Raw genomic sequence first — 27,453 nt, forward strand, 5'->3', positions numbered from 1 at the left:
TCCTGACTCTCTCCCCCACTCCTGACTCTCTTTACACACTGTTGACTCTCTCCCCCCACTCCTGGCTCTCTCCCCCACTCCTGACTCTCCCCCCACTCCTGACTCTCTCTCCCCAGTCCTGACACTCCCCCCAGTCCTGAGTCTTCACAACCTTGACTCTTCCCCCACTCCTGACTCTCCCCCAGACTCCTGACTGTTCCCCGACTCCTGACTCTCTGCCCCACTCCTGACTCTTCCCCCACTCTTGGCTCTCTCCACCACTCCTGACCCTCCCCCCAATCCTGACTCTCCCCCACTCCTGACTCTCTCCCCCCACTCCTGACTCTCCCCCACTCCTGACTCTCCCCCACTCCTGACTCTCTGCCACTCCTGACTCTCCCCCCACTCCTGACTCTCTCCCCCCACTCCTGACTCTCCCCACAGTCCTGATTCTCTCCCCCACTCCTGACTCTCACCCACTCCTGACGCTCTCCCCTGTCCTGACTCTCCCCACGCCTGACTCTCTCCCCACTCCTGACAATACTCCCACTCCTCTCTCTCCCCCCACTCCTCACTCTCTTCCCTCACTCCTGACTGTCCCCACTCCTGACTCTCTCCCCCGCTCCTGACTCTCTCCCCCACTCCTGACAATCCCCCCACTCCTGGCTCTCTCTCCCCACTCCTGGTTCTTCCCCCATTCCGGATTCTCCCTCCACTCCTGACTCTCCCCCACTCCTGTCTCACTCCCCACTCCTGACTCTCCCCCCAATCCTGACTCTTCCTCCACTCCTGACTCTCCACCCACTCGTGACTCTCTCCCTCACTCCTGACTCTCTCCCTCACTCCTGACTCTCTCCCCACTCCTGACTCTCCCCCCACTCGTGACTCTCTCCCCCCACTCCAGGCTCTTCCCCCATTCCTGACTCTCCGCCCACTCCTGATTCTCCCCCACTCCTGACTCTCTCCCCACTCCTCACTCACCCCACGCCTGACTCTCTCCCCACTCCTGACTCTCGCCCCACTCCTGACTCTCTCCCCCCACTCCTGACTCTCCCCCCCACTCCTGGCTCTTCCCCCATTCCTGAATCTCCCTCCACTCCTGACTTTACCCCACTCTTGACTCTCTCCCCACTCCTGATTCTCCCCAACTCCTGACTCTCTGCCACTCCAGACTCTCCCCCAATCCTGACTCTCCCCCACTCCTGACTCTCCCCCACTCCATACTCTCTCCCCCCCACTCCTGGCTCTTCCCCCACTCCTGACTCTCCCCCCATTCCTGACTCTCCCCCACTCCTGACTCTCCGCCACTCTGACTCTCCCCACTCCTGACTCTCTCCCCACTCCTGACTCTCTCCCCCACTCCTGACTCTCTCCCCCACTCCTGACTCTTCCCCCTCTGACTCTCTCCCCACTCCTGACTCTTCCCCCTCCTGACTCTCTCCCCACTCTGACTCTCTCCCTCACTCCTGATCTCCACTCCTGATTCTCCCACTCCTGGCTCGTCCACCCACTCCTGGCTCTTCCCCCATTCCTGATTCTCCCTCCACTCCTGACTCTCCCCAACTCCTGACTCTCCGCCACTCCAGACTCTCCCCAATCCTGACTCTCCCCTCACTCCTGACTCTCCCCCCACTCCTGACTCTCCCCCCACTCCTGTCTCTCCCCCCCACTCCTGGGTCTCCCCCCACCATCCTGACTCTACCCCACTCCTGACTCTCTCCCCCCACTCCTGACTCGCTCCTCCCACTCCTGGCTCTCCCCCCACCATCCTGACTCTCCCCGACTCCTGACTCTCCCCCCACTCCTGACTCTCCCCCACTCCTGACTCTCCCCCCACTCCTGATTCTCTCCCCCCACTCCTGACTCTCACCCACTCCGGACGCTCTCCCCTGTCCTGACTCTCCCCACGCCTGACTCTCTCCCCACTCCTGACAATACTCCCACTCCTCACTCTCCCCCCACTCCTCACTCTCTTCCCTCACTCCTGACTGTCCCCACTCCTGACTCTCTCCCCCGCTCCTGACTCTCTCCCCCACTCCTGACACTCCCCCCACTCCTGGCTCTCTCTCCCCACGCCTGGTTCTTCCCCCATTCCGGATTCTCCCTCCACTCCTGACTCTCCCCCACTCCTGTCTCACTCCCCACTCCTGACTCTCCCCCCAATCCTGACTCTTCCTCCACTCCTGACTCTCCACCCACTCGTGACTCTCTCCCCCACTCCTGACTCTCTCCCCACTCCTGACTCTCCCCCCACTCGTGACTCTCTCCCCCCCACTCCAGGCTCTTCCCCCATTCCTGACTCTCCGCCCACTCCTGATTCTCCCCCACTCCTGACTCTCTCCCCACTCCTCACTCACCCCACGCCTGACTCTCTCCCCACTCCTGACTCTCGCCCCACTCCTGACTCTCTCCCCCCACTCCTGACTCTCCCCCCACTCCTGGCTCTTCCCCCATTCCTGAATCTCCCTCCACTCCTGACTTTCCCCCACTCTTGACTCTCTCCCCACTCCTGATTCTCCCCAACTCCTGACTCTCTGCCACTCCAGACTCTCCCCCAATCCTGACTCTCCCCCACTCCTGACTCTCCCCCACTCCTGACTCTCTCCCCCCACTCCTGGCTCTTCCCCCACTCCTGACTCTCCCCCCATTCCTGACTCCCCCCCCACTCCTGACTCTCCCCCAGTCCTGACTCTCCCGCCACTCCTGACTTTCCCTCCACTCCTGACTCTCCATCCACTCCTGACTTTCCCCCCACTCCTGACTCTTCCCCCATTCCTGATTCTTCCCCCCCTCCTGACTCTGGCCCCCACACCTGACTCTGGCCCCCACACCTGACTCTCACCCCCACTCCTGACTCTCCCCCCGCTCCTGACTCTCCCCCCACTCCTGACTCTTCCTCCACTCCTGACTCTCCCCCCCACTCCTGACTCTCTCCCCACTCCTGACTATCTCCCCACTCCTGGCTCTCTCCACCCACTCCTGGCTTTTCCCCCATTCCTGATTCTCCCTCCACTCCTGACACTCCCCAACTCCTGAATCTCCGCCACTCCAGACTCTCCCCAATCCTGACTCTCCCCACACTCCTGACTCTCCCCCGACTCCTGACTCTCCCCCCACTCCTGTCTCTCCCCCCACTCCTGACTCTCTCCCCACTCCTGACTCTCCCCCACTCCTGACTCTCTCCCCACTCCTCACTCACCCCACGCCTGACTCTCTCCCCACTCCTGACTCTCGCCCCACTCCTGACTCTCTCCCCCCACTCCTGACTCTCCCCCCACTCCTGGCTCTTCCCCCATTCCTGAATCTCCCTCCACTCCTGACTTTCCCCCACTCTTGACTCTCTCCCCACTCCTGATTCTCCCCAACTCCTGACTCTCTGCCACTCCAGACTCTCCCCCACTCCTGACTCTCCCGCCACTCCTGACTTTCCCTCCACTCCTGACTCTCCATCCACTCCTGACTTTCCCCCCCACTCCTGACTCTTCCCCCATTCCTGATTCTTCCCCCACTCCTGACTCTGGCCCCCACACCTGACTCTCACCCCCACTCCTGACTCTCCCCCCGCTCCTGACTCTTCCTCCACTCCTGACTCTCCCCCCACTCCTGACTCTCCCCCCACTCCTGACTCTCTCCCCACTCCTGACTATCTCCCCACTCCTGGCTCTCTCCACCCACTCCTGGCTTTTCCCCCATTCCTGATTCTCCCTCCACTCCTGACACTCCCCAACTCCTGAATCTCCGCCACTCCAGACTCTCCCCAATCCTGACTCTCCCCACACTCCTGACTCTCCCCTGACTCCTGACTCTCCCCCCACTCCGTCTCTCCCCCCACTCCTGACTCTCTTCCCCACTCCTGACTCTCCCCCACTCCTGACTCTCTCCCCCACGCCTGACTCTCTCCCCCACTCCTGACTCTCCCCCCATTTCTGACTCTCTCCCCCCACTCCTGGCTCTCCCCCCACTCCTGACTCTCCCCCCACTCCTGACTCTCCCCCACTCCTGACTCTCCCCCACTCCTGACTCTCCCCCCACTCCTGACTCTCCACCCACTCCTGACTCTCTCCCGACTCCTGACTCTCCACCCACTCCTGATTATCTCCCCCACTCCTGATTCTTCCCCCACTCCTGACTGTTCCCCCACTCCTGACTGTTCCTCCACTCCTGACTCTCCCTCCACTCCTGACTCTCCCCCACTCCTGACTCTCCCCCCATTCCTGGCTTTCCCCCACTCCCGACTCCCCCCCCCCCACTCCTCACTCTCTTCCCTCACTCCTGACTGTCCCCACTCCTGACTCTCTCCCCCACTCCTGACTCTCTCCCCATTCCTGACTCTCCCCACTCCTGAATGTCTCCCCACTCCTGACTCCCCCCACTCCAGACTCTCCCCCCACTCATGACTCTCTCCCCACTCCTGACTCTCCCCCACTCCTGATTCGCCCCCACTCCTGAATCTGTCCCCCACTCCTGACTCTCCCCCCACTCCTGACTCTCCCCCCCCCACTCCTGACTCTCCCCCACTCCTGACTCTCCCCTACTCCTGATTCTCTCCCCCACTCCTGACTCTCCCGCCACTCCTGACTCTGCCGCCACTCCTGACTCTCCCCCCACTCCTGACTCTCCCCCACTCCTGACTCTCACCCAACTCCTGGCTCTCCCCCCACTCCTAACTCTCCCCCACTCCTGACACTCTCCCGATTCCTGATTCTCTCCCCCACTCCGACTCTACCCCACTCCTGATGCTCTCCCCTGTCCTGAATCTCACCTCGCCTGACTCTCCCCCCACTCCTGACTCTCCCCCCACTCCTGACTCTCCCCCAACTCCTCACTCTCCCCCACTCCTCACTCTCTTCCCTCACTCCTGACTGTCCCCACTCCTGACTCTCTCCCCCACAGCTGACTCTTTCCCCACTCCTGACACTCGCCCCACTCCTGGCTCTCTCCCCCCACTCCTGGTTCTTCCCCCATTCTGGATTCTCCCCCCCACTCCTGACTCTCCCCCACTCCTGACTCTCTGCCACTCCTGACTCTCCCCCTAATCCTGACTCTCCCCCACTCCTGATTCTCCCCCACTCCTGACTCTCCCCCCACTCCTGACTCTCTCCCCCCACTCCTGACTCTCTCCCCCCACTCCTGACTCTCTCCCCCACTCCTGACTCTCCCCCCACTCCTGACTCTCTCCCCACTCCTGACTCTCTCCCCCCACTCCTGACTCTCCCCCCACTCCTGAATCTTCCCCACTCCTGACTCTCTCCCCACTCCTGACTTTCTCCCCACTCCTGGCTCTCTCCACCCACTCCTGGCTTTTCCCCCATTCCTGATTCTCCCTCCACTCCTGACACTCCCCAACTCCTGAATCTCCGCCACTCCAGACTCTCCCCAATCCTGACTCTCCCCACACTCCTGACTCTCCCCTGACTCCTGACTCTCCCCCCACTCCTGTCTCTCCCCCCACTCCTGACTCTCTTCCCCACTCCTGACTCTCCCCCACTCCTGACTCTCTCCCCCCACGCCTGACTCTCTCCCCACTCCTGACTCTCCCCCCCATTTCTGACTCTCTCCCCCACTCCTGGCTCTCCCCCCCACTCCTGACTCTCCCCCCACTCCTGACTCTCCCCCCACTCCTGACTCTCCCCCCACTCCTGACTCTCCCCCCACTCCTGACTCTCCCCCCACTCCTGACTCTCCACCCACTCCTGACTCTCTCCCGACTCCTGACTCTCCACCCACTCCTGATTATCTCCCCCACTCCTGATTCTTCCCCCACTCCTGACTGTTCCCCCACTCCTGACTGTTCCTCCACTCCTGACTGTTCCTCCACTCCTGACTCTCCCCCACTCCTGACTCTCCCCCCATTCCTGGCTTTCCCCCACTCCCGACTCCCCCCCCCCACTCCTCACTCTCTTCCCTCACTCCTGACTGTCCCCACTCCTGACTCTCTCCCCCACTCCTGACTCTCTCCCCATTCCTGACTCTCCCCACTCCTGAATGTCTCCCCACTCCTGACTCCCCCCACTCCAGACTCTCCCCCCACTCATGACTCTCTCCCCACTCCTGACTCTCCCCCACTCCTGATTCGCCCCCACTCCTGAATCTGTCCCCCACTCCTGACTCTCCCCCACTCCTGACTCTCCCCCCCCCACTCCTGACTCTCCCCCACTCCTGACTCTCCCCCACTCCTGATTCTCTCCCCCACTCCTGACTCTCCCGCCACTCCTGACTCTGCCGCCACTCCTGACTCTCCCCCCACTCCTGACTCTCCCCCACTCCTGACTCTCACCCAACTCCTGGCTCTCCCCCCACTCCTAACTCTCCCCCACTCCTGACACTCTCCCGATTCCTGATTCTCTCCCCCACTCCGACTCTACCCCACTCCTGACGCTCTCCCCTGTCCTGAATCTCACCTCGCCTGACTCTCCCCCCACTCCTGACTCTCCCCCCACTCCTGACTCTCCCCCAACTCCTCACTCTCCCCCCACTCCTCACTCTCTTCCCTCACTCCTGACTGTCCCCACTCCTGACTCTCTCCCCCACAGCTGACTCTTTCCCCCACTCCTGACACTCGCCCCACTCCTGGCTCTCTCCCCCCACTCCTGGTTCTTCCCCCATTCTGGATTCTCCCCCCACTCCTGACTCTCCCCCACTCCTGACTCTCTGCCACTCCTGACTCTCCCCCTAATCCTGACTCTCCCCCACTCCTGATTCTCCCCCACTCCTGACTCTCCCCCCACTCCTGACTCTCTCCCCCCACTCCTGACTCTCTCCCCCCACTCCTGACTCTCTCCCCCCACTCCTGACTCTCCCCCCACTCCTGACTCTCTCCCCACTCCTGACTCTCTCCCCCCACTCCTGACTCTCCCCCCACTCCTGAATCTTCCCCCACTCCTGAATCTTCCTCCACTCCTGACTCTCTCCCCCACTCCTGACTCTCTTCCCACTCCTGACTCTCCCCCTACTCCCGACTCTCCCCCCACTCCTGACTCTTCCCCCATTCCTGACTCGCCCCCAATCCTGACTCTCCCCCACTCCTGAATTTCCCCCACTCCTGACTCTCCCCACTCCTGATTCTCTCCCCTACTCCTGATTATCTCCCCCACTCCTGACTCTCTCCTCCACTCCTGACGATCTCCCCAGTCCTGACACTCCCCACTCCTGACTCTCTCCCCCAGTCCTGACTCTCTCCCTCCACTCCTGACTCTCTCCCCCACTCCTGACTCTCTCCCCCCACTCCTCGCTCTCCCCCCACTCGTGACTCTTCCCCCACTCCTAACTCTCTCCCCTCACTCCTGACTCTCCCCTCACTCCTGACTCTCCCCCCACTCCTGACTCTCCCCCCACTCCTGACTCTTCCCCTATTCCTGATTCTTCTCCCACTCCTGACTCTCCCCCCACTCCTGACTCTCTCCCCACTCCTGACTCTCCCCCCACTCCTGACTCTCCCCCACTCCTGACTCTCCCCCCACTCTGACTCTCTCCCCACTCTGACTCTCTCCCCACTCCTGACTCTCTCCCCCCACTCCTGATTCTCTCCACCACTCCTGACTCTCCCCCCACTCCTGACTCTCTCCCCCCACTCCTGATTCTCCCCCCACTCTTGACTCTCCCCCCACTCCTGACTCTGCCCCCACTCCTGACTCTCCCCTACTCCTGACTCTCTCCCCCCACTCCTCACTCTCTTCCCTCACTCCTGACTGTCCCCAATCCTGACTCTCTCCCCATTCCTGACTCTCTCCCCCCACTCCTGATTCTCTCCACCACTCCTGACTCTTCCCCCACTCCTGACTCTCTACCCCCACTCCTGGCTCTCTCCCCCACTCCTGGCTCTCCCCCCACTCCTGACTCTACCCCACTCCTGATTCTCTCCCCACTCCTGACTCTCCCCCCACTCCTGACTCTCTCCCCCCACTCCTGGCTCTCTCCCCCCACTCCTGGCTCTCCCCCCACTCCTGATTCTCCCCCACTCCTGATTCTCCCCCACTCCTGACTCTTCCCCCACTCCTGACTCTCCCCCCACTCCTGACTCTTCCCCCACTCCTGACTCTTCCCCCACTCCTGACTCTTCCCCCACTGCTGACTCTTCCCGCACTCCTGACTCTCTCCCCTCACTCCTGACTCTCCCCCACTCCTGACTCGCTCCCACTCCTGACTCTTCCCCACTCCTGACCCTCTCCCCAACTCCTGACTCTCTCCCCCACTCCTGATGCTTTCACCCCTCCTGACTCTCCCCCCCCACTCCTGACGCTCTCCCCACTCATAACTCTCCCCCCCACTCTGACTCTCTCTACCTCTCCTGACTCACTTGACCCTCACTCGCAACTCCCCGCTCCTCACTCCCAATTCCCCCCTCCTCACTCCTGTCTCTTCCGCCCCCCCCCCCACCACCACTGCCAAGTATCTCCCTCCCATTCCCGACTCTTTAGCCACGCATTCTCAACTCCCTCCCCTCCACTCGCATCTCACTGTGGCGGCAGGCGGTGACGTCATATAGTTGGGGTTGGGGAGTACTGCTGCAGCGGGTCATTTGAAGTGCAAAGATCTCCTGGCTATGAGTAGCTGTGACCGTGAGATCCATGCCCCATTCTCCTTGGGAATTTGGTACGGTTGACAACCCTATATGTGCACCACTGGTTTTAAAGCTTTAGAAATATTGCTATACAAATCTATATGGCAATTAGTTTTCATTGCCAGACTCAGGAAATCCTGTGACCTAATATCTCTGACAATGTTATCAGAATTTACAGCACAATAATAAGTATATATTAAAAATTGAACTGAAATAGGTGATGAAAGGATGATTAAATCTGAGGCTGAATCAAACTGCTGCAACCTTGATGTCCTATCTGACCCTGAGCTTCCAACCCCATATCCTTTCCATCACCAAGACTGCCTACTTGCACTTTGGTAGTAGCACCCATCTCTGCCCCGCCTCAGCCCATCTGAGGACGAAACCCTCATCTTTGCTTTTGTTACGTTCAGACTTGACTCTTCCAATGCTCTTCTGGCCGGCCTCCTATCTTCCACCCTCCATAAACTTAAAACTCTCCTGCCTGTATCCTAACTCGCACCAAAGGTTGCTCACCCATCACCCCTGTGCTTGCTGACCTACATTGGCTCTCGGTCCAGCAACTCGTTGATTTTAAAAGTCTCATCCTTCTGTTCAAATCCCTCCATGGCCTCACCCCTTCTTATCTCTGTAACCTCCTTCAGCCCTGCAACCCTCCAAAAATTCTGCATTCCTCCAATTCAGGCCTCTTGCGCATCCCCGATTTATTTTGCCCCACCATTGGTGGCCGGCCCTTCAGCTGGTTAGACCCTAAGCACAGCAAATTACTCCCTATACCTCTCTGCCTCTCTACCTCACTTCCCTCCTTTAAGATGCTCCTTAAAACCTACCTCTTTGACCTGTCCTAATATCTCCTTATATGGCTCGGTGTCAAATTTTGTCTGATAACACTCCTGTAAAACACCTTGGGGTGTTTTGCTGTGTTAAAGGTGCTATATAAATACAAGTTGTTGTTGAACAAGACTCAGACTTTAAAAGGAATATATACTGATGGTGACTTGCCTGCTTTAAATTAATGTTACAGTTGAAAGGATTGTAAGATTTAGTATCCCTGCTAATTTTAAATTGAACATTATTTTATTAAGGAACTTTTAATGAGGCTGGCCTTTGCCCTTATTCAGGTGGAGACAGTTGGGGATAAATACATGACTGTGAGTGGCCTGCCAGAGCCATGTGTCCATCATGCTCATTCCATATGCCACCTTGCTTTGGACATGATGGAGATCGCAGGGCAAGTGAAAGTTGATGGAGAACCTGTACAGGTAAGTTGTGCAAAGCTATGAACTTACAAAAACTGGTCATATTCACCTTCTTTGTGGTACATTTAATATACTGGCTGATCTTCAATGGCATCCTCCATGGACAAAAAATAGTCTCTCTCTTCTTCACTGCTTGTTTGCCTAATTGCCCACTTTCTAATTCTTTCTGTTTCGCTCTTTTTTTTGCCTTCCACTCTTTCTGTCTCACTTGTGGTTTCTGTATGAGTTGCATATATCTTATCCCATTGTTTTTGTATCCTAGATATTATTGTTTGTGGTATTAGCTTAATGTGCCTGTGTGACATCATTTGTTTTCTATTTTAATGGAGTTTTTTAAAAACCTTTTAAAATTTAAACATTTGTTCGCTAATATCATAAGCAGTCATTGTAGGTTTGCATCTCTGTCTCTGATTCTTTTTCTTGCTCTTTCCCTTTCTCTCCTGTCTTCCCTTCCTTCTGTCTTTTTTATGCTTGTACTCTGTATGCCTCTCAGATACTTTCTACCTTTTTTTCTCGGTTTATCTTTTCTCTCTCTTGCTCTGTACGTCTCTCACTCTGTATGACTCTGATAGATTTCCTCTCTCTTGCTCTGTATCTCTTTTTTTCCGTGTCTCTTTTCTCAGTTCATCTCAGTCTTGTTTTCCACTCACCTGGAGCCAAACTTGGAGCTCCGACCCTCTGAAGCTGGCTAAACAATCTCTCCCTTGGTACGATTGAGTGTGCCAGGTCCTGGGTCTATGATGCATCTCTATGCTAGGCCAGATGGACCTGTTATTCATGTCATGCTGGATGTGGAGCCACTGACCGTCCATTATTGCTATATTGGGAGTGCCTGCAACACATTTGAGTTACAGACAAACTGTGGCTTAGAACCTGGAGCTGGAGCAAGAATCTGCAGTCTGGTGTGTGGGACTGGGAGACAGCAGTGTGACTGGGGATAGGATGGAATGGGTAAGCAGGGGAATGGAGCATGAAGGCCACAGGGAATTAGGAAGCCAGCCCTGGAGCTCTGGCTTGGCGACAACGGGGAGGCTGATCTGAAAAACAAACAAGCTCTGTAACCACAATCGGAAGTTAGTTAATTTAATTAGTTATCAAGCAGTGATATCAAATTGATTGTTCAGATTACAATGCTTTGGACAACACAGGAGCTTTAAAGGAACAGTTCAAAAGAGCAATGCCCAACTTGTGTGGATGTTTTTAGCATAGGTAGTAATCTCCGGATTACTCCCAGTGCCACGCACTTGTGAGTAAAGAAATAGGAGGATAGAGTGGATGAATGCGTGGCTGGAGAGATGGTGCAGGAGGAAGGGCTTTAGATTCCTGAGGCATTGGGACCGGTTCTGCGGAAGGTGGGACCTGTACAAGCCAGACGAGATGCACCTCAACAGGGCCAGCACCAATATTCTCGCGGGGAGGTTTGCTAGTGCTGTTGGGGAGGGTTTAAACTAGCTTGGCAGGGAGGTGGGAACCTGAGCATAGATTCTGAAGGGAGAAAAACAAAGCTGGAAATGGAAGACAGTAAATTAGTAAGTGAGTTTGGAAGACAGGAAACAGAAGGCTAGAAAATAGACAAATAGAAAGAGAGAGCAGCCCAGATTCACCAGTGGCAGAGGCAGTGAGAGCGGCCCTGGGTGGAGACTGAGCGCAGAGACCAAGGATCTAAGCAGCGGGAGAGCGAGCGAGGCCCAGGCTCACCGGCAGCAGCAGCGGCCCTGGGTGGAGCCCTGAGTGCCGTTTAAACAGAGTGCTGTGAGTTGGGAATTGGTTTGTAGGAGTCTACATACTCCTAGCAAAAAATACTGAACTCGGAGAGGTTCAACAGAAAAGGTTTAATTGTTGAGGCTGCATGTTGAACACAAAATGGAGTCAGAGACTACACCAAGTCCGACTGCCTTTCATCAGTCCACAGCTTCGACTGCTCCTCCCCCGCTCTGGGCTTAACTATGTTGCAGATCGAGTTTCTTAAAGGTGTGATCCTTCTTAAAGGCATGACGCCTGATTTATAGTCTATGGACCGAAAAGCGGATTGTGTCCTTTCTGTGATCGGTACGCCACACAGCTCCCCCCAGAATCCGCTAGTAGGGAGTGTACGAACCGGCGTGGCGGCTTGATGGCACAGCCGGAACGGCTCTTGGCGGTTGGTGTCGGGAGCGGGGCGGTCGGACGCGTCGGGCTCTTAGGCGGTCTGCCCCGCGGTGGGGGTTGACCCACTTGAAAGGGTTCGTCGGGCTCTAGGTGCGCCAGCTTGAGCCGGTTGACCGACACCTTGTCAGTTCTGCCGCCCACTTTGAGGAGGAAGAACTTGTTCCCCGTCTGGAGTACCTTGTAGGGTCTGTCGTATGGGGGCCGTAGAGGTCCTCGGTGGGCGTCATGGCGCACGAAAACAAATTTGACCATGTGCAGGCTAGCTGGTACGCGGGTTGCTGGTTCGCCGTGCCGGCCGGTGGGTACCGGAGCGAACTGTTGTGCTCGGTTGGCGAAAGCGCGGCGTTGCTGGTCAGTCGACCAGGGGGTCGTGGCGGTGGGCAGGAACTCTCCGGGTATGCACAGTGGCTGGCCATACACGAGTTCCGCCACCGAGGCTTGCAGGTCTTCCTTGACCGCAGAGCGTAGGCCAAGTAGCACCCACGGGAGGCGGTCGATCCAAGCCTCGTCCTCGAGGCTGGCGCGGAGGGACGCCTTCATGGACCTGTGGAATTGCTCGCACAGTCCGTTGGCTTGGGGGTGGTAAGCCGTGGTGCGGTGAACGGCCACCCCGAGGTTTCGGGTGATGGCGGCCCACAGATCAGAGGTGAACTGCGGGCCTCTATCCGACGTCATGTCGGAGGGGACGCCGAACCGAGCGACCCAGGTACCGATGAACGCCCTCGCGATGTCGGCGGTGGTGGTGAATGTCAGTGGAATGGCCTCGGGCCAGCGGGTGGTACGGTCCACGATTGTCAGCAGATGCGTGTGACCTTGTGATGGCGGCAGGGGGCCGACGAGATCGATGTGGAAGTGGTCAAACCTTCTTTCTGGCACGGTGAACTCCTCGAGTGGGGCTTTGACATGCTGGTGGATTTTGGCACGCTGGCAAGCTATGCAGGATCTGGACCAGACGCGCACATCTTTGCGCAGGCCGCGCCAGACAAATCGGTTGGCCACCAGTCTAATGGACGCGCGGGTGCCGGGGTGTGAGAGGCCGTGGGCGATGTCGACCACCCGTTTTCGCCGGGACTACGGGGTGGGGTTGCGCCAAGGAGGTGTCGCATTTGACTGTGACGGCGGACGGGCCGCAGGCGATGTCGGTCAGCCGCAGCCCTGGGAGGGTTGTGGGCGCGGAGAGCAGATCGGGGTCGGTGCATTGCTCCGCTGCCAGTTGAGCATAGTCCACTGCCAGGTGGGTGCCGTGGATGGCGGGGCGGGATAGGCAGTCGGCCACCACGTTGTCTCGACATGAAACGTGCCGGATGTCCGTGGTGAATTCGGACACCGTGGCAAGCTGGCGTTGTTGCCTGGCTGACCACGGGTCCGCAGATTTCGCCATCGCGAATGTCAGGGGTTTGTGGTCGACAAACGCGGTGAAGGGGCGGCCCTCCAGAAGAAATCTAAAATGGCGGACTGCCAGGTACAGTGCGAGGAGCTCGCGGTCAAAGGCGCTGTATTTGGCCTCTGGGGGGCGCAGTTGGCGGCTGAAAAAGGCCAGCGGTTGCCAGGCCCCGTCGACCCACTGTTCGTACACAGCGCCGACCGCGTGGTCGGAGGCGTCCATGGTGAGGGCCACTCTGGCGTTGGGCTGTGGGTGAGCGAGCATGGTGGCGTCGGCGAGCGCCTTTTTGGTCGAGTCGAAAGTGGTCAACATGTCCGCCGACCACTCGATCGCCATTCTGTCTTTCTTACCCCGGAGGGCTTCGTATAGGGGCCGCATGAGGGAGGCCGCTCCGGGAATGAAGCGGTTGTAAAAGTTGATCATCCCCAAGAACTCCTGGAGGCCTTTGATGGTGGTAGGCCGGGGGAACTGCTGGACGGCTTGCACCTTGGCGGGCAGGGGAATGGCTCCGTCCTGCGTGATGTGGTGGCCGAGGAATTCGATCCTGCTGAGGCCGAATTGGCACTTGGCTGGGCTGATGATGAGCCCGTGCTCACTGAGCCGCTGGAACAGGGTGCAGAGGTGCTCGATGTGTTCCTGCTTGGAGGAACTAGCTACCAGGATGTCATCCAGGTAGACAAAGAGGAACTTCAGGTCCCGGAGGACCGAGTCCATGAGCCGCTGGAAGGCCTGGGCCGCGTTTTTGAGGCCGAAGGGCATTCGGAGGAACTCGAATAGCCCAAAAGGGGTGATTATGGCCATCTTGGGAACGTCCGTGGGGTGGACTGGTACCTGATGGTAACCGCGCACCAGGTCGACTTTGGAGAAGACTCAGCGGCCGGCCAGTCTAGCCGAGAAGTCTTGAATGGTATGGGGTACCGATCTGGCATGGTGGCGTCGTTTAGGCGCCGGTAGTCCCCGCAGGGGCGCCATCCCCCGTCGGGTTTGGTGACGATGTGGTGTGGGGAGGCCATGGGGCTGTTGGAGCAGCGGATGATGCCGAGCTGTTCCATTGTGGCGAACTCGGCCCGCGCGATCTCCAGCTTGGCCGGGTCCAGCCTGCGGGCGTGGGCATACACCGGTGGGCCTGTGGTGGGGATGAAGTGTTCTACCCCGTGCTTAGCAACTTTCGCAGAGAAGGTCGGGTTGGTGAGGGCTGGGAACTCAGCCAGGAGTGCTGAGCAGTCGTCCGTTGAGCGGGCGCGGCACTGCCACGCCATTTCGGCGGGTTGGGGGGGGCCATGGTGCCCGGGATAGGTGACATGGTGTTCATGTCCACGAGGCGGCGCCGAGGCATGTCGACCAACAGGCCGTGGGCGCACAGGAAATCCGCACCGAGGAGCGGGGAGAGCACCTTGGCGGTGATAAACTCCCAGTGGTAGCAGCGGCCTGCGAGGTCGATGGTGACGGTGCGGGTGCCGTACGTCCAGATGTCGTGCCGTTGGCGGCAGCCAGCGCAGGGCCGCGGCTGCCTCGCTGGATCTCGAGGGCGGACGCGGGGATGATGCTGCGCTGCGCGCCCGTATCGTATAGGAAACGGCGTCCGGAGGTGCTGTCCGTAACGTACAGCAGCGCGCCTGCTTGCCCCACGGCCATCGTGTAGGCCGGTGTGGGGGCGGTTGGAAACGTGCAGGGATGGCTGCAGCGGCGTGCCCGTGCGCCGAACCGGGTATGGAAGTAGCAGTAGCCCTGGGTCGGAGGGCTTGGGGGACTGGGGGGCCTCGTGGCCGAGCTGTGTGGCCGCGCGATAGAGGGTGGAGCGCGCGCCAACGCTGCGGAGGCCAGGTCGGGGGTGACAGCGTGGTTGGAGCTGGCGGACAGGAGCTTATCGGCTTAGTTGGCCAGGGCCTCGAGGTCCGTGAGGCTTGACGCCACGATCGCCGGGCGGATGCTGGGAGGTAGTTGGCGGATAAAGAGCGTGCGGAAGAGGGAGCCGGGCGGTTTCTCGCCGGTCAGAGCAAGCATGTGTGAGAGCAAGTCTGACGGCGTGGAGTCACCGAGGCCCAGGAGGTCGAGGAGGTGGCAGTTACGCAAAAATTGGGAGGCTGTGAATTTTTTAAGGAGCGCGGCCTTGAGATGTGCGTACTTGCCTTCCTCCGGAGGGTTTTGTAGTGTTGTCCAGACTTTCGTGATTGTGGAGCTGCCCAGGGAGGCGAGGAGGTAGTCATACATCGTTGCGTCGGCGGTGATGCCGCGGAGTCGGAATTGCGATTCGGCTTGAAGGAACCAGGCGGTGGCTAGGTTCTCCCAGAACTCCGGCAGCTTCACAGAAACTGCGTTTGTGTCAGCCATGGTTACGCTTAGGAGTTGTCCTGAGTGTCGGGGTCACCAATGTAGGAGTCTACGTACTCCTAGCAAAAAATACTGAACTCGGAGCGGTTCAACAGAAAAGGTTTAATTGTTGAGGCTGCATGTTGAACACAAAATGGAGTCAGAGACTACACCAAGTCCGACTGCCTTTCATCAGTCCACAGCTTCGACTGCTCCTCCCCCGCTCTGGGCTTAACTATGTTGCAGATCGAGTTTCTTAAAGGTGTGATCCTTCTTAAAGGCATGACGTCTGATTTATAGTCTACGGACCGAAAAGCGGATTGTGTCCTTTCTGTGATCGGTACGCCACAGGTTCTTACTTTACATCAAGAAAAGATTCCTAGAGTGGGAGCAGTCAAACAACAACAACTGCGAAACCGCTTAAGTGACATCACAACCAGGGAAGGAGCTGATTGGTAAGTAGGACCTGGTGAGTATTTCTACAGTCCAGTCGTTGAAGTAAAAGTAAGGTCTCTAGTTTAGAGTAAGTAGTGTTTAAAGGGAAGTAAGGTCCCTAGTGTATTTAATATTCTTTAATTTAAAGGAAGTAAAGGGAGTAAATTAAGGGTAGGACATGGCAGGGCAGCTCGGCTGCGTGGAGTGCTCCTCATGTGCTATGTGGGAAGTCAGGGACACTTTTGGTGTCCAGGGTGAACACATGTGCAGGAAGTGTCTCCAGCTGCAGCTACTCGAAATCCGTGTTTTGGAGCTGGCGCTGCGGCTGGAGTTACTGTGGAGCATCCGCGAAGCTGAGATCTTCGTGGATAGCAGGCAGACAGGGATGGGTGACTGCCAGACAGAGTAAAAGAACTAGGAAGGTAGTGCAAGAGTCCCCTGGGTCCATCTCCCTCTCCAACAGATTTTCCGTTTTGGATACTGCTGGGGGAGATGGTTTCTCAGGGGAATGCAGCAAGAGCCAAGTCCGTGGCACAACGAGTGGCTCAGCTGCACAGGAGGGGAGGAAAAAGAGTGGGAGAGCAATAGTGATACGGGATTCTATCGTAAGGGGAACGGATAGATGCTTCTGTGGCCGCAGACATGACTAGTATGTCACTGAACGGCTGCAGAGCATTCTGAAGGGGGAGGGCGAACAGTCAGAGGTCGTGGTTCACATTGGTACCAACGACATAGAGGGATGAGGTCCTGCAACAAGAATTTAGGGAGCTAGGTAGCAAATTAAAAAGCAGAACCTCAAAGGTTATAATCACTGGATTACTCCCCGTGCCACGTGCTAGTGAGTATAGGAATAGAAGGATAGAGCAGATGAATGCATGGCTAAAGAGTTGGTGCAGGAGGGAGGGCTTTAGTTTGCTGGAACACTGGGTCTGCTTCTGGGGAAGGTGGGACCTGTACAAGTCGGATGGGTTGCACCTGAACCGGAACGGGACCAACATCCTTGCGGGGAGGTTTGCTAGTGCTGTTGGAGGGTGTTTAAACTAACTTGGCAGGGGGATGGGATATTTGCACATCCAAATATAGAGGAAAAAACAAGTCAGCCTGAAAGGCAGAGCAAATATGTAACGGCACAAGGGAGTATGGCAAGGCTGGATGGCATTTATTTTAATGCAAGGAGTCTTGCGAGTAAGGCAGATGAATTGAAGGTGTTGCTATCACAGAGACATGGTTGAGGGAGGGGCAGGACTGGTAGCTCAATATTCCGGGGTATTGAATCTTCAGGCGAGACAGAGGGGGTGTAAAAGAGGAGGGGGTTTCGCAATATTAATCAAGGAGTCAATTACTGCTGTAAGGAGGGATAATATCTTAGCAGGTTTCTCTACTGAGGCCATATGGGTAGAACTTAAAAATGAAAAGGGGGCAAGCACTTTGCTGGGAGTGTATAATAGGCCCCCAAACAGTCAGGGGGAGATAGAGGAACAGATATGTAGGCAAATCTCAGAGAAGTGTAGAAATAATAGGGTAATAATACTTCCCCAATATTAACTGAGGTAGTCAGAGTGTAAAAGGCTTAGCGGGTGCGGAATTCTTAAAGTGCATCCAGGAGAGCTTTCTGAGCCAACATGTAGAAAGTCCTACAAGAAAGGGGGCGGTACTGGACCTAATTCTAGGGAATGTAGCCGGGCAAGTGATGGAAGTGTCAGTAGGAGAGCATTTTGGTGACAGTGACCATAATTTGGTGAGATTTAAGGTAGTCATGGAAAAGGACAAAGATGGACCGGAAATAAAGGTTCTAAATTGGGGGAAAGCTGATTTTAATATGGTAAGGCAGGATCTGGCCAAAGTGGACTGAGATCAGCTACTTGTAGGAAAATCCACATCAGAGCACTGGAAGTCTTTCAGAAAGGAAGTAGAGAGAGTACAACGCCAATATGTTTCCGTAAAGGTCAAGGGTGGGATCAACAAGCCCAGGGAACCCTGGATGTCAAGGGATATACAAGAATGGATTAGGAAAAAAGGGAGGCTTTTGGCAGTTACAAAGGACTATAAACAGTGAAAGGGGAACAGATAGATGCTTCTGTGGCCGCAGACATGACTAGTATGTCACTAGAGGAGTATAGAAAGTGCAGGGGGGTACTTAAAAAAGAAATTAGGGGAGCGAAGAGGGGGCATGAAAAAACACGGGCGGGCAAAATAAAGGAAAATCCCAAGGTGTTTTATAAGTATATTAAGGGCAAGAGGGTAACCAGGGAAAGAGTAGGGCCCATTAGGGACCAAAGTGGCAATCTGTGTGTAGAGCCGGAAGATATGGGTGAGGTTTTAAATGAATATTTTGCATCTGTGTTCACTATGGAGAAGGGCAATGTAGGCATAGAAATCAGGCAGGGGGATTGTGATATACTTGAACAAATTAGTATTGAGAGGGAGGAGGTACTAGCGGTTTTAGCGGGCTTAAAAGCGGATAAATCCCCAGGCCCACACGAGATGTATCCCAGGCTGCTGTGTGAGGCAAAGGAGGAGATTGCAGGGGTTCTGACACAAATTTTCAGATCCTCTCTGGCCACAGGGGAGGTGCCAGAGGACTGGAGGACAGCTAACGTAGTACCATTATTCAAGAAGGATAGTAGGGATAAACCAGGGAATTACAGGCCAATGAGCCTAACAGGTAGGGAAGTTATTGGAAAAACTTCTGGGGGACAGAATTAGTCTCCACTTGGAGAGGCAAGGATTAGTCAAGGATAGTCAGCATGGCTTTGTCAGGGGGAGATCATGTCTAACCAATTTGATTGAATTTTTCAAGGGGCTGGCTAGGTGCATGGATGAAAGTAATGCAGTTGATGTAGTCTACATGGACTTCAGTAAGGCTTTTGACAAAGTCCTGCATGGGAGACTGGTCAAGAAGGTAAGAGCCCATGGGATCCAGGGCAATTTGGCACATTGGATCCAAAATTGGCTTAGTGGCATGTACATAGATCCCTGAAGGCAGCAGGACAAGTTGATAAGATGGTTAAAAAGGCATATGGGATACTTGCCTTCATTAACCGAGGCATAGAATATAAGAGCAGGGAGGTTATGATGGAGCTGTACAAAACGCTAGTTAGGCCACAGCTGGAATACTGTGTGCAGTTCTGGTCGCCACAGTATAGGAAGGATGTGATTACATTGGAGAGGGTGCAGAGGAGATTCACCAGGATGTTACCTGGGCTGGAGCGATTCAGCTATGAAGAGAGACTGGACAGGCAGGGGTTGTTTTCCTTAGAGCAGAGAAGGCTGAGGGGGACCTGATTGACGTGTACAAAATTATGAGGGGCATAGATAGGGTAGATAGGAAGGAACTTTTCCCCTTAGTAGTGGGGTCAATAACCAGGGGGCATAGTTTCAAGATAAGAGGCAGGAGGTTTAGAGGGGATTTGAGGAAAAACTTTTTCACCCAGAGGGTGGTTGGAATCTGGAATTCACTGCCTGAAAGGGTGGTAGAGGCAGGAACCCTCACAACATTCAAGAAGCATTTAGATGAGCACTTGAAACGCCATAGCATACAAGGCTACGGACCAAGTGCTGGAAAATGGGATTAGGATCGGGCTTGATGGCCGGCGTGGAAACGATGGGCCGAAGGACCTCTTTCTGTGCTGTATAACTCTATGACTCTGACTCTATGACAACAAAGGGGTTTGGCAGTGCTTATAATGGTATATACTTCAATGCAAGGAGTCTGGTAAGTAAGGCAGATGAGCTGAGGGCACAGATAGACAAGTGGGAGTATGATGTCATAGCTATTACTGAAGCATGACTGAACGAAGGGCAAGAATGGCAGCTCAACATTCCTGATTACAGGGTTTTCAGACGTGATAGAGAGCAGGATAAAAAACGAGGGGGGTCGCAATATTGGTTAAAGAAATAATTACAGCTGTGAGGAGGGAGGATATATTAGAAGGATCATCAAATGAGGCCATATGGGTTGAACTGAAGAACAAAAAAGGGGCAATCACACTGCTGGGAGTGTTGTATAGACCCCCAAATAGTCAGAGGGAGATAGAAGAGCAAATATGTAAGCAAATTTTGGAGAAGTGCAGGAACAATAGGGCAGCAATTGTAGGGGATTTCAACTACCCTAATATTAACTTGGATAGAATCAGTGTAAAAGGTATAGAGGCCGCAGAATTCATAAAATGCATTCAGGAGAACTTTTTTAGCCAGTAGGTAGCAAGCGGATCTGTACTTAGTTTCAGGGAATGAAGTTGGGCAGGTGGAAGGGGTATCAGTGAGAGAGCATTTTGGTGGTAGTGATCATAATTCTGTTAGATTTAACGTAGTCATGCATAACGACAAAGGTAGACCAGGAGTACAAATTCTCAATTGGGGAATTGCCAGTTTTACTAAGCTGAGATGTGATTTAGCAAAAGTGGACTGGAAACAACTACTTGAAGGTAAATCAGTGTCAGAGCAGTGGGAGGCATTCAAGGAGGAGATAGTGAGGGTTCAGAGCAAATATGTTCCCACTAAGAAAAAGGGTGGGACTCCAAATCTAGAGCCCCCTGGATGTTGAGGGGTATACAGGGTAGGATAAGGCCAGAAAGGGAAGCTTATGTCAGACACCGAGAGCAGAAAGCCTAGAAGTGAATAGAAAGTGCAGGGGTGAAATTAAAAAGGAAATTTGGAAAGCAAAGAGAGGGCATGAAAAAATATTGGCAAGTAAAATCAAGGAAAACCCAAAGATGTTTATAAATACATAAAGAGCAAGAGGATAACTAAGGAAAGAGTAGGGCCTATTAGAGACCAAAAAGGTAACCTGTGTGTGGAGGCGGAAGATGTGGGTATGGTTCTTAATGAACATTAGCGTCTGTCTTCACAAAAGAGAGCAACGTGCAAACATTGTAGTTAAGGGGGAGGCATGTGAAATATTAGATGAGATAAACATAATGAGAGAGGAAATATTAAGGGGTTTAGCATCATTGAAAGTAGATAAATCATCAGGCCCAGACGAAATAGATGCCAGGCTGTTAAGAGAAGCAAGGGAGGAAATAGCATCATCTGACCATCATTTTCCAATCCTGTCTGGTTACAGGTGTGGTGCTGGAGGACTGGAGGACCACTAACATAGTACCATTTTTTTAAAAAGGAGTAAGCGATAGACCGGGTAATTACAGGCCAGTCAGCCTAACCTCGGTGGTGGGCAAATTATTGGAAAAAATTCTCAGCGACAGTATTAATCGTCATCGTCAGAAAAGTGGTCCAACCGTGGCTAACAAGAGAAGTTAAAGATAGTATTAGATCAAAGGAAGAGGCTTATAATGCTGCTAAAAAGAGTAGTAAGCCTGAGGATTGGGAGGATCTTAGAATTCAGCAAAGGAGGACCAAGAAATTGATAAAGAAAGGGAAAATAGAAGATGAGAGTAAACTAGCGAGAAACATAAAAACAGATTGTAAAAGCTACTATAGGTATGTAAAACGGAAAAGGTTAGCGAAAGTAAATGTGGGTTCCTTACAGGCTGAGACAGGAAAAATTATAATGGGGAATAAGGAAATGGCTGAGAAATTAAACAAATACTTTATTTCTGTCTTCACGGAAGAGGATACAAAAAACTTCCTGGAAATAGTGGAGACCCAAGCGAGAATGAGGAACTGAAAGAAATTAATATTAGTAAAAAAAGTAGTACTGGAGAATCAATGGGACTAAAAGCCAACAACTCCTCTGGACCTGATGGCCTACATCCTAGGGTTTTGAAAGATGCGGCTATAGAGATAGTGGATGCATTGGTTGCCATTTTCCAAAATTCCATAGATTCTAGAATGGTTCCCGCGGATTGGAAGGTGGCAAATGTAACCCCACTATTTAAGAAAGGAGGGAGAGAGAAAACAGGGAATTACAGATCAGTTAGCCTGACATCAGTAGTAGGGAAAGTGCTAGAATCTATTATTAAGGACGTGGTAACAGGGCATTTAGAAAATAATAATAGGATTGGGCAGGGTCAACACGGATTTATGAAAGGGAAATCGTGTTTGACAAATATGTTAGAGTTTTTTAAAGTTGTAACTAGCAGAACAGATAAGGGGGAACCAGTGGATGTGGTGTATTTCGATTTTCAGAAGGCATTCGATAAGGTGCCACATAAGAGGTTGTTAAACAAAGTTAGGGCTCATGGGATTGGGGGTAATATACTAGCATGGATTGAGGATTGGTTAACGGACGGATAACAGAGAGTAGGAATAAACGGGTCATTTTCGGGTTGGCAGGCTGTAACTAGTGGGGTACTGCAAGGAGCAGTGCTTGGGCCTCAGCTATTCACAATCTATATCAATGATTTGGATGGGGGAACCAAATGTAATACATCCAAGTTTGCCAATGATACAAAGCTGGGTGGGAATGTAAGTTGTTAGGGGGATGCAAGGAGGCGTCAAGGGGCTAGAGCATAGTATTTTTTAAATGGTGAGTGATTGGAAAATGTTGGTGTTCAGAAGGACCTGAGTGTCCTTGCACACGAATCACTGAAAGTTAACATGCAGGTACAGCAAGCAATTAGGAAAGCAAATGGTATGTTGGCCTTTATTACAAGAGGATTTGAGTATAAGAGTAAAGATGTCTTACTGCAATTATATAGGGCCTCGGTGAGACCACACCTGGAGCATTGTGTACAGTTTTGGCCTCCTTACCTAAGGAGGGATATACTTTAAATAGAAGGAGTGCAACAAAGGTTCACCAGACTGGTTCCTGGGATGGGGGGATTGTTCTATGAGGACAGATTGAGTAGACTAGGCCTATATTCTCTAGAGTTTAGAAGAATGAGAGGTGATCTCATTGAAACATACAAATTTCTTGCAGGGCTTGACAGGGTAGGATGTTTATAGATAGAGAGAGAATTAGTAGAAGGATTCGAGGGGAGTTGAAGAGAAATTATTTCACCTAGAGGGTGGTGGGGATCTGGAACTCACTAACTGAAAGGGTGGTAGAGTCAGAAACCCTCATCAATTTAAAAAGTACTTGGATATGCACTTGAAGTGCCGTAACCTACAAGGCTATGGACCAAGAGTCATAGGCCTAGAAATTCATTGACGCCACTTTTGGGGCGCTAAAGTGGGGCGTCCGCTAAAGTTTGCGGCCGCCGCAAAATCTAGGCCACTTCTCCGATATTCATTAGCTTCGCCCTACTAGTTCGGGCGAGCGCTAAAACTGCTGTTGGACGCCTCTCTTTGGGCGCTAAGCCGGAGGTGGTGCTCGATAGCGCCGAGGCCGGGCGCAGCGCAGGTGCGGCCATCTCGTGACTGACAGCAGACACCCTGGCGCCGGCCAGCTCCTAAGGGGGAAGGGTCGACTGTGTCTGCTGCCACGCCCTGGATAGTGGAGCCCTCCAGCTAGGCCTGAACACTGCTGCTGGACCCAAATAGCGCCTGAAGACATGGAGAAGGCCCGTGAACGTGCGCAGCGCTTCTCAGAGCGTGATCTGAGTGTGCTGCTTGCTGCTGTGGAGAAGAGGCGCCATGTTTTGTACCCGGACAATGGCAAGAAGGCGACGGTCCGCGTCTACAGGAGAGCCTGGAGGCATGTCGCCAGCAAGCTGTCAGCCAACAGCGACGTCCCCAGGACCGGTGCCCAATGCCGCAAAAAGTTAAATGACCTCACACGCATTGTCAGGGTGAGTACCCTTTCCAATGACCTCCTCATCCTTGCATGTGCACCTCACATTATGGGCAAAGGGACCTGAAAGCTCTAATGGCCAGCCTTCATCCAGCAGCTATGGCACAGGCATGAGCATCAATTGCACATTCTGCACTGAACACACTGGCCAAGCTATTCCACCATGGGAGGCAGTGCACAGCAGATCATGGCGACACACTGGCCAGGCTATTCCACCATGGGAGGCAGTGCACACAAGATCACGGCGACACACTGTACTTAGAGGCCGTCCTTTCTCTTGCAGGCCAAGCTGGCGAATAATCGCAAGAGCCGGACTGCGACCGGGGGAGGACGACCCCATATCCAGCCACTCACCGACCTGCAACATCGCGTGGAGCACCTCATGGGTGGCCGGGTGATTGGGCCCGTTGCATGTGGAGATGCCGACCCTGTTCTGGGAAGCAATGGTAAGGACATCACCTTTTGCACCTCTCTCGTCCCACTTGCGCATCAGATCTACATCCTTTGCCACTGTCCGACCAATGCGCTGAATGCCACCACTCATGCATCCCGCACTGACGCCCTCTCCTCACTCTAAAGCTACTCTTGTGCCTTCCTGCTTTCAGATGGTCAAGAGGAGGTCCCTCAAGTTGCCAGTGACAGACCCTCCGAGGAGGAGCAGGAGGAGGAGCAAGAAGAAGGCGGCCCATCAGGGGAACCCTCAGCCGCGGCCACCCAGGCCAATGTAGGGGACACGTCTTCCCTGGAGGGCAGCGTGGCGGAAGTGTCGAAGGGGAGGGGAGCACCTGGGACCTGCGTGTTGCAGAAAGGCGGGAGGGGGGTGGAAGCTCGGCGGCCTTCTCCCCAGAGGGGGGATGCGTCGGAGGGGAGTCCAATTGCTGGGCCCAGCGGCCTCCAGCAACGCAGGAAGGGTCGGCCAGCTCGGCGGCCTTCTCCCCAGAGGGGGGATGCGTCGGAGGGGAGTCCAATTGCTGGGCCCAGCGGCCTCCAGCAACGCAGGAAGGGTCGGCCAGCTCGGCGGCCTTCTCCCCAGAGGGAGAGTCCGGCCTCCAGTCAGGAGATGCTCTTCGCCGAGGAGATGGAACGCCTCGAAGACTTGTCCGCGGACTCGGAGCGCCGGCACACGGAGCTCATGGCGGCAGTGGCACGGTTGCCTGAGTCCATTGATTCCCTCTCTTGGAGTGTGGCCGAGTTCGGGCCCTTAGAGGCCACCAGTCGGGCGGAATACCGGGCAGATCTTTCAGCGACTGGCCAGGTGATTAGTGGTGCCGTCCAGTCACTGGCTGCTCTGCTGCGGTCAGTGAACAGGTCAACACGGGCACTCACTGCTGCCACACTCGCTGTGTCAGCTAGGCATCGCCAGGGCACCCGGCGCGCTGCAGCAGCACATCGGTCTGTCCCTCGGCAGATTGGTGCGCATGCTGCAGTGCTGGCCCGGGCGAGTGCCAGTGTCTCAGGCGACCAGCGAGCGCCTGCCATCCGCCAGCTTGCCGCCATTCCTCCAGCCGCCACTGCCACTCCCCCAGTGGAGCTGCCAGGAGCTGCTGCAGCGACTGATGCTGGCCAGCCACAGCTGCAGCAATCAACAGCCGGCCGCTCGACGCCCAGACCTCGACTAGGCCGACCCCCAAGGGCATCTGCCGTCACGACATGTGCCCCTCAGGAGCCTGCCCCCAGCCTTGCAGCAGGCAATGGCCTTACTTTGAGGCGGAGCAGCAGGGCGGGCAGGGGCCACCCAAAGATGGCCAAGGCATCGCCCTAGCATGCCAAATAGTCGAATGTGTGGCCATTTGTGTTTGTTTCTTGAGGCCGAGAATTGGATGTTTGTTTTTTGAAGGCCGATGATGTGATGTTTGTTTTGGACGAAGGCCGAGAATGACGGCCATTTTAGTTGCCCTATTTTGTTAATCCTCCCCAGGTTGTGGGAGCGAGTAATGTGTTTGAGTGTTTTTTGGGGGTTTCCTCTGTTTTTGGTTTTCATGTGGGAAGGGCCCAGAGTTTGTACAATAAAGCATTTTATTTATTCACATTGTCCATGTTTGATCTTTGAAGTGTTTGTTGCCTTAACCGGCTGAGGGCTTGTGGAGCGGCTGCAATCATGTTCTATCATTGGCACAAGCCATTCCCTGACAGGGGGCCTAGAAGTGACGTTCAATAAGCCGACGACGGGCGGCCCTTGGACCTTGTGCGTCCCTCCTGGGCTGGTACTCCTCGTCCTCGTCGTCCTCATGCTCCTCCTGCTCCTCCTCCTGAGGTGGTGGTCCAACGTGAGGTGGCAGTGCCTGAGTCCTGCGGATAGCCAGGTTGTGCAGCATGCAGCAAACGACGACGAATTGGGAGACTCGATCCTGCGAATACTGGAGGGCTCCCCCGGAGCGGTCGAGACAGCTGAACCGTTGCTTGAGCACGCCGATTGTTTGTTCTATGAGGCTCCTCGTCGCTTGATGGCTCTCGTTGTATGCCTCTTCAGCAGGGGTCGTGGGCGCGCGGAGCGGGGTCATGAGCCAGGTACACAAAGGATAGCCTTTGTCCCCGATAAGCCATCCTCTTGGGGGAGGCTGTGCCTGGAACATGTCAGCCACAGTTGTCTGTCGCAGGATAAAGGCATCGTGGCTGCTGCCTGGAAAGCGGGCATTGACAGCTAGGATGCGCTGCCTGTGGTCACACACCAGCTGTACATTGAGGGAATGGTAGCCCTTCCGGTTGCGGTAATCCTCGGCATGCTCAAGAGGTGCCCGCAAAGCCACATGCGTGCAGTCAATGGCGCCCTGCACCATGGGGAAGCCCGCTATTCTTGCAAATCCCACTGCACGCTGCTGCTGCTTGTCCAGGGTCATGGGGAAGGAGATGAATTGATGTCTCCTTCTGAAAAGGGCTTCGGTCACCTGGCGGATGCAGCAATGCACGGCGAACTGGGAGATGTTAGCGATGTCCCCAGTAGCGGATTGGAAGGAGCCGGAGGCATAGAAGTTGAGAGCCACCGTCACCTTCACTGCCACTGACAGAGACGTCCTGCGCATCAGCTGTGGCTGCAGATCTCTCTGAAGCAGCCGGCAGATGTCTGCAACCACCTCCCTTCGGAATCGCAGCCTCCTAACACACATCGCGGCAGACATGGTCAGATAGGAGGTCTGCTGGTGGTATACCCTGCGTGGGTAAGGCCTCAGTTGGCGACGCCTGTTGCCCCCTCTGCGTCTAGCCAGGGCTGCCACTCTCTCACGGCGTCTGTAAGCCCTTCTGGCATAAGGCTGAAATTCAGCGTTGCCACCCAATGCAGCCCCCATTATATGCTGGCAAACACTGAGCTCTGAATGAAGGCTAAGATAATTGGTAAGCTCTGGCCTGAGCCAAAAATACCTGTCCAAGTGTTGGTCCAAACCAGTAAACTCTCCTCCTTGGTCTCTGTCCAAAAAACCGTTGCACAAGAGTGAATGCTGCAAAATGGCTGGCCTTTATACTGCTGGGTAAGTGCCCTTTAATTAGTGCTCCCCCCGGCCCGGCTGGCCTGTGTACCGTTCCACTTCACAGTCGCTCGGGACGCCCGGCGCACAATGGGCCGGCGCGAGTGAAGTTCCGGTTTGGGGCGCACAAAGGGCGTTGCACTATTATATGACGTCGTGATCTGCGCGCGCAGCAGGGCGCGCGCTAAGACTTTGCGCCGGCGCTAAATGTGTCCTGAAGTTGGGGAGAGGCGCAGATCGCGCTGCGCCCGGGCGATAAGCGCCTAGCGCTCGAGATCTACTCC

General features: G+C 54.8%; 1 protein-coding gene across 1 annotated transcript in view; it reads left to right on the forward strand.

Annotated features, from left to right (window-relative positions):
• The first annotated feature begins 9,664 nt into the window (after positions 1–9,664).
• The window catches only part of LOC147122473 (guanylate cyclase soluble subunit beta-1-like), a 55,257-nt gene continuing 37,468 nt past the window's right edge, over positions 9,665–27,453 (forward strand). The window contains exon 1 of the mRNA XM_086005375.1: positions 9,665–9,801. Coding sequence (XP_085861501.1) covers positions 9,685–9,801 — 117 coding nt within the window. The 5' untranslated portion in view covers positions 9,665–9,684. The remainder of the gene's footprint in view (positions 9,802–27,453) is intronic.

The sequence above is a fragment of the Somniosus microcephalus genome, chromosome 2, assembly GCF_052327205.1.
Source record: "Somniosus microcephalus isolate GS21.2 chromosome 2, FLI_Smic_1.0, whole genome shotgun sequence".
NCBI classification, from domain to species: Eukaryota; Metazoa; Chordata; class Chondrichthyes; order Squaliformes; family Somniosidae; genus Somniosus; species Somniosus microcephalus.